Source organism: Mandrillus leucophaeus, unplaced genomic scaffold, assembly GCF_000951045.1.
Source record: "Mandrillus leucophaeus isolate KB7577 unplaced genomic scaffold, Mleu.le_1.0 Scaffold152, whole genome shotgun sequence".
NCBI lineage: Eukaryota > Metazoa > Chordata > Mammalia > Primates > Cercopithecidae > Mandrillus > Mandrillus leucophaeus.
Genome location: NW_012101499.1, coordinates 4,336,409 through 4,343,847, shown reverse-complemented (window position 1 = coordinate 4,343,847; position 7,439 = coordinate 4,336,409). Strand labels below are relative to the sequence as shown.

General features: G+C 46.6%; 1 protein-coding gene across 1 annotated transcript in view; it reads right to left on the bottom strand.

Annotated features, from left to right (window-relative positions):
• Positions 1-639: 639 nt before the first annotated feature.
• Positions 640-7,439, bottom strand: part of LOC105535972 (Golgi membrane protein 1-like) — a 23,321-nt gene continuing 16,521 nt past the window's right edge. Inside the window, exons 2-3 of the mRNA XM_011975227.1 lie at positions 2,513-2,662; positions 640-918 (exon numbers count right to left, since the gene is read on the bottom strand). Coding sequence (XP_011830617.1) covers positions 640-918; positions 2,513-2,641 — 408 coding nt within the window. The 5' untranslated portion in view covers positions 2,642-2,662. The remainder of the gene's footprint in view (positions 919-2,512; positions 2,663-7,439) is intronic.

Below are 7,439 nucleotides of genomic sequence, written 5' to 3'. Positions count from 1 at the left end.
GTCTCTACTAAAAATACAAAAAGTAGCCGGGCATGGTGGCCGGCAGCTGTAGTCGCAGCTACTCAGGAGGCTGAAGCAGGAGAATCTCTTGAACCCAGGAGGTAGGGGTTGCAGTGAGCCGAGATTGCGCCACTGCACTCCAGCCTGGGTGACAGAACGACTCCATCTCAAAAAAAAGAAAAAAAAGAAAACCAGAAAAACTGACACATAAAGCTTAGATATTTTAACTAGCAGGAAGCCCCTTTTAATCTACGCAGGATTTGTTGGTTTTATTCTTAGCTTAAAAGCCAGTGTGCAGTACCCTACTTTCTCTGTTAGTATTTAGTAGAGTCTGCCTCTCCTCTCCGTTAGATACTTGGAGGGCACAAATATCATTCCTCTGAGATATAAGCACCTGGCATAAGCCTGGCACAGAGTGGGTATTTAATACATGTTTGTAGAAATTGAAAAAAAAAAAATCAATAGGAGAAAGGAAAAAAAAAAAAGCCAATAGGACGAATCTGAAATTGTTCTTCTGCATTTCTCCTGTTTATCACCATTGCAAAAGACTTCACCGCAAGCCCAGCCAGGGACTTGGAGGGAAAAGGGGAGAATGCCCACAGCTTGATCAACAGGCTCTTTCCACATAATTACATAAACCTAAACCCAGCCGCTGGCCCATCCTCCTGCCAAGAAGAAACAGACAATGTCGACACCATCCCTTAGAAGAGAACTGAGAGGAAACAAAGCAGGCCTTGCCTTTTCGTCCTGGTACAGCTTGTTGACACTCTCCAGCTGGAAGTTGTGGCTGGACTGGATTTTGTCGAGCTGCTCCCGCTGCTTCTCCAGCTCTCCCTGGAACTCATTCTTCTTCAGCTCCACGGCGCCTCTCTCCGCGGCCGCCCTGCGGACCCTGCCTTCCAGCTCCATGATCCGTGTCTACAAGGAGACCACAGCGTTAGGGCTGATGCCAAGTTACCCACGGAGCCTGGACCAGCTGAGAGCCCTCCACAAAGACCACCCTGGGGCCCAGGGCCAGCACCAGCCTCATATACACAAGTGCCCAAGGCTCTGTGTTTTAAGTCAACTGTAAAGAAGCTGGCACAGGTTCTTCTGGAAAAATGGTCTCTGTCAGTGTAAGTGAAGGAAGGCTCCATGCATTCACACCACGCTTCCCACTGGGTTTTCGTGAGGCTTAAATACGCTAAGTGCATAGAATGCCTCATGCTTTACCTGACATGAGATGATGCTCAAATATTTAGTTCTCCTTCTCCGCTAACAAAGTACTTAACAAATCTTTAGCAGACATGATTTCTGAAACCAGATTCAGTTCTCCAACCCAGACAAGCAGACTTCATCTGCCCAGAGAACAGGAGCTCCTGTGGAAGCTGAGACACAGGGAGTACAAGCCCAGGAGGGTAAGTGTGAGAACAGGACAAAGCGCAGACAGGCTGAGGTGCCACGGCTAAGCCCACGCGGGTTGGAATCCCTGCTCCACCTCAACCTCTCTGTGCCTCAGTCTGACACCCTGTGAAATGAGGAACGTCAAGTCCCAACCTTGTAGGGTTTGTGCACCAAAGGAGTAATTTGTGTCAAGTACTGTGGAAGAGAAATTATTCTGACATTTATTAAAACGGTAAGAAAGACTACTCAATATGATTGCGGTAAGAGAGGGAAACCGTGCTCAATGCCGAACACATCAAACACAGCTGGGGATTCACAGTCAACGAGCGAGCACAGTGCGGGGAGCCAGTGCGTGGAAATCCCCTCAGAGTAGGGGGATTCTTGCTAAACTGGCCTAACAAGATTCTTGCTAAACGCAGGCCAAGGACTTAGACAGCAAGGGTAGGGATGAGGAACCTGGTCAAGGATCAGGGGTAGAAGGATGGCTTAGCGGGATCCTTTGCTATGACTCGGCTGGGCACGCCAAAGACAGGGAGTGGGAGTTGGGAGGGGCCGAGATCAAGGCCTAGTCAAGACCCTCAGAAGGGCCAGATTCAAGTTTGATCAAGAGGACCATCTCTGTCACTGCTCAGCACTGTACCTGACCCATGACTGCAACAGTAAATGAGAACCTTAAAATTATCATTATTAAATGATGAAGATAAAGATTGGTACCTTTAAAAACATATTTCTTACACCCATCATCCAAGCACACTTCCAGTACTGCTCTTCGATATCTTGTGCACTGGAGGACCGTAAACGACGGACTGTGGCCAGTGTATGTAAGCAGGCTGTCTTTCTTCCCAGAACCACCCCAGTAGCTCAAATGAAAGCTGTTAACTCACAGGAAAAGCAGGGAGGGATACAACCGCAATCCTACACAACCACAGGGGGGGCCTCTCCCACCCAAAGCGGAGCCGCTTGGGGTCTGACCCAGGGCTGTGGGGGTGTGCAGAGCCCTAAACTCACCTTACAGCACGTGCCCTGTGCAAAATGCCCTGGCTGGCAATGAACAACAAACGCCTCAGACCCCATAACAAAATAAACAAAACATAAACATAAAATAAACATAATAAACAAAACAAAACACCTGGAGATCCACGCTCCGGGAGCTCGCAATCCAGTAATTGAAGCCCAAGACGATGATGCAGGCCACCAGGGCGGCCAGCACGAGCGGCGGCGACTTCATGCTGCGACGCCCGTTTCCCAAGCCCATCATCTCAAAATCAGCACTGAGAATCTGCCAAGTAAAAGCAAATAAATACGCATCAATGCTAGTATTTATCATCTCCGAAGCAGACCGTATCATCCTTACAACAGAGAGGAAACGGGTCTTGCCAGGAAGCATGGGCTGGTAGCTGCTTCTTGATGTGCAAAGCTGTCGAGGGAGAATATTCAGATGGCACGCACAGAGCCCACGGTGCTGTGCACCCAGGGCAGTGTGGCCAGCTCCCAGGACAGGCTCAGAGGAGCAGGCACCGCCCCAAAACCTGTCACAGATTAGCTCGAGACCTGGGGCAAGACATGATTTCTCTTACACTTCAGATTCCTTCCCTGTAAAATCCTTACCATACTCACCTTCCCGACAGAGTTTGAGAATTAATCATTTCTGTAAGCAGCAATGTTTGAGAAGTAATCATTTCTGTAAACACCAATAACAAATATTAAGTGCTTCCGCATCATATTAGAAAGAGTATATTGCTCATTACTCCTCAGAGACAGCTTTTTGCTTTGAGTCCTAACAAGGGAGGTTTTTTCACCCTTGACGGGATTACTAATGACAGCCAATTAAAGCATTTCTCAAGCAAAGCAGAAAAGCCATTCTAGAGGTGAATGTGAACCTCCCCGCCTCCACCCATGTACATCATTATTCAGGCACAGCCCTGGCTGTAGACGTGTCTTCTCCTTCATGACACACAACAGAAGTGGGAGGTGTGCCATCTGCCTGAAGTCACTGGGAAAAATGTGTTCCATCTTCGGATCTGAGATGGAAACAAGGCATTCACTCCACGCCAAATGAGAGCACCTTGTCTTTCGAACATTCATTTCTCACTTTAGGGACCGTATCTGTGCAACTGCTGCATCGTACACCTCAGGTCAGGAAAAACAGTGACTCTGTGTGAGAGCTACAGAGTGCACAAAAATACAGCTTAGAAGAAAGACGCCATAAATTTCGTTAATGGGCTTCAATTCAAAGCCAGGTCTGGCCGGCTGCAAGCACTGGTCTCCAGGAACAAGGAAACTAGACTTTTCCAAATGGCTTTTGCTGAGCCAGATAAAACAGAACCTTATCAGAGAGAGAGCGGTTGCACTGCAACAAACAGCCTTTGAGCACAGAGCGCCTTTCACGCCAGGGGTGTCTAGCAACAGAGGAGGGAAGGGAAGGGGAAGAGGAGGGGGAAAAGACAAGGGATGGGGAGGGAAGAGGAGACCACCGAGGATTCACCTGCAAAACACAATTCTTAGCAGTGAGGACATGGGAGAGCTGATCCTCACCCGATGGTCTTTCCAAGTGGGTCACCAAAAGACTTCCTCTTTCTTAACAGCTAGCTACTAGTATGGGGGCCTGCCCGGAGATAAAGCAGCAATCTAGCCGAATCATCTAAAATAAAGCACCCCCAAAATTACCATGGGTGGAAATTCTGACCTGCGCTCATGTCTTACCAGCTTCTGGCCTCTTAGGATGAACGGGGAAACAACGTTTTTCTTTCAATTATCAGCTGATATCAGCAAGCACTGAATATACTCAAGGAGCATAAGTGCAGACACAAGAAACTTCTAGAAGATTCTACAGATCTGCTGAAAAAGTGTCTTCATTGTGCTATTGTATCTCATTTTGATCACAAGAGTCTCTTTTGTGACTCTTAAGTGTTTTAAAATTTTTATGTATTTATTTTAGAGACGGGGTCTCTGTCACCCAGAGTGGAGTCTTTTCCAAATGGCTTTTGCTAAGGAAAAAATGGGAAACTACACACAGTAAAGTATAAATTGGCCAGGCACGATGGCTCACGCCTGTAATCCCAGCACTCTGGAATGCCAAGGCAGGTAGATGGCCTGAAGTCAGGAATTTAAGACCAGCCTGGCCAACATGGTGAAACCCCGTCTCTACTAAAAATACAAAAATCAGCCAGGCATGGTAGTGCATGCCTGTAGTACCAGCTACTCAGGAGGCTGAGGCAGGAGAAAAGCTTGAACCCAGGAGGCACAGTTTGCACTGAGCCAAGGTCACACCACTGCACTCCAGCCTGGGTGATAGAGCGAGACTCTGATTCAAAAAAAAAAAAGTATAAATTGCATCTCCCTCATCTGGGTCTTTCTATTCCAATGGTCCTGAACACTCAAGGGGCACCAGCATCACCTGGGACACTTTTTTTTGAGATGGAGTCTCACTTTGTCACCCAGGCTGGAGTGCAGTGGCACCATCTCAGCACACTGCAAGCTTTGCCCCCCAGGTTCATGCCATTCTCCTGCCTCAGCCTCCCGAGTAGCTGGGACTACAGGTGCACGCCACCAAGCCCGGCTAGTTTTTTGTATTTTTAGTAGAGACGAGGTTTCACCGTGTTAGCCAGGATGGTCTCGATCTCCTGACCTCGTGATCTGGCTGCCTTGGCCTCCTCAAGTGCTGGGATTATAGGCATGAGCCACCGCGCCCAGCCTGAAACTTTTTAAAATATCAATACCTGGGCTCCACCACTGCATTTCTTTTCTTTTTTCCTTTTTTTTTTTTTTTTTTTTTGAGACAGGGTCTCACTCTGTTGCCCAGGCTGACATAGCTGCCCAGTGGTGCGATCCCAGCTCACCGCGGCCTCAACTTCCTGGGCTCAAGCGATTCTCCCACCTGGGCGTACCAAGTAGCTGGGATTATAGGTGTGCACCACCATGCCAGCTAATTTTTTCTATTTTTGTAGAGACGGGGTCACACTACGTTGCTCAAGCTGGTCTCAAACTCCTGGGCTCAGTGATCCTCCCGCCTCAGCCTCCTAAAGTGCTGGGAGTACAGGCATGAGCCATCACACCTGGCCCCCACCTCTGCATTTCTAATTCAATGGGGTTTAGGGCAAGGCCCAGATATTGGTATTTTTTAACCTCCCCAGGTGATTCATATGTATAGCCACTATTCTAGATGTTTCTAGATGCATATATAAGCATCAATATATTTACTTTAATCCAAACAAGATCATACCATTCACATTATTCTGCAAATGCTGTGTATTTCTTAGTAACACATCTTGCCTCCCTTTTTTAGTAGCACATTATGGTTTGCTCCATTCTTTTCAAAGGGCTGAATAGGGCACCACTGTGTGCCAAGATTTGCTTAACTGATCTCCTACAGAGAAATATTCAAGGCTTTCCAGGCTTACTTCCAACAATGCTACCATAAACAGCCTTACACAGCTGTCCCTCAGTATTCACTAGGGATTGGTTCCAAGACCCCCTGAGGACACCAAAAGCCAAGGATGTTCAAGTCCCTTATATAAAATGGCATATTTGCATCCAACCCAGGCACATCCTCCTCTAAGCTTTAAACCATGTCTAGATTACTTATAATACTTAGTACAATGTAAATGCTATGTAATTAGCTGTTAAGCCATATGTTTAGGCACTAATGACAAAAAAGTCTATACCCGTTCAGTACAGAAGCAACCACTGTAGGCCTAACTATCTTTTTGTTTTTCTGAGACATAGTCTTGCTCTATCGCCCAGGCTGGAGTGTAGTGGCATAAACTGGGCTCACCGAAACCTCTGCCTCCCAGGTTCAAGGGATTCTCCCATCTCAGCCTCCTGAGTAGCTGGGATTAGAGGTGCCCGCCACCACACCCAGTGTTTTTTTGTTTTGTTTTTTGTACTTTTAGTAGAGAGGGGGTTTCACCGTGTTGGCCAGGCTGGTCTTGAATTCTCGGCCTCAAGTCATCTGCCTGCCTCGGCCTCCCAAAGTGCTGGGATTACAGAAGCCACCATGCCAGGCCAGGCTTAACTACATTTTGAACAGCTAGTTGAAACTGCAGATGTGGAGCTGTGCACCCATCTCTGTGCTTACGAACTCTTACCTATGTGTACAGTCCCTTATTCACAACTTTGAAATCCAAAACAGTCTCTAAAAACTCGGATTTTTAAAAACTTTTCCAGCAACAAAACCTGAACTGAGATCAAGGTCTGATCAGAACTTGTCTGAAGCTACTTAACGTCTTTATCTTCCTCCCTTCATGTGAATACTCTTACATTTCACTGCAGAAAGATGGGTGTTTGAGTATGCGGTGCTGTCCTAGATCCTCCTGGGGCTGTCACATAATATATAATAAATGCCCGGTGTTATCTGAATTCTGAAAAAAGTCCTGAATTCCAAACCTAGCAGGCCTCAAGGAGCTTGAGATGAACGAACGGCAAGCTTACTGTTGTGAGGCACTGCTCAATACAGGGGCTCGTACCAGCTTTGGGGGCAGTATCACCCCATTTTGCAGGAGATGAAACAAATCACTTCTTTGTGGATCTATTTCTGGGTCAAAAATGTATGTTTTTAATATTGATAGAGCGTCTCTCTTCCAAAATAGTTGGCAAATTACAAAGGGAAAAACAGTTATATTACATGAAGAATCCTGGCAGATGACACCTTAGCCACTTCAAGCTTGGTATCACTGATAATGAGGCACGTCGACATCACATACCCCCGATATGGTGCACTAGGAGGGCACGGCACCTCTACGGCCTCCTGCCAGCAATGCATAACCTCAATCTCATCAGAAAATTCAGAGGAAGTCAACTCGTCGGACATTCTATAACACACGTGGCCGGCATGGTTAAAAAGATAGTGCCAGAAGGTTAATCTCTTAATTTTGATAAATTCTATGGTTAAGGGGAAACAGGGTAAAGGGTATATAGAAACTATGTGTAATATTTTTCCAACCCTTCCATAAGTCTAAACTATATAATTATTTGCTAGATCTTACCATATCTGAAACAGGTCCAACCTGTCAAATGCATGAGCCCCCTGAACCTTCTAGTTAAATATTAACATTTTT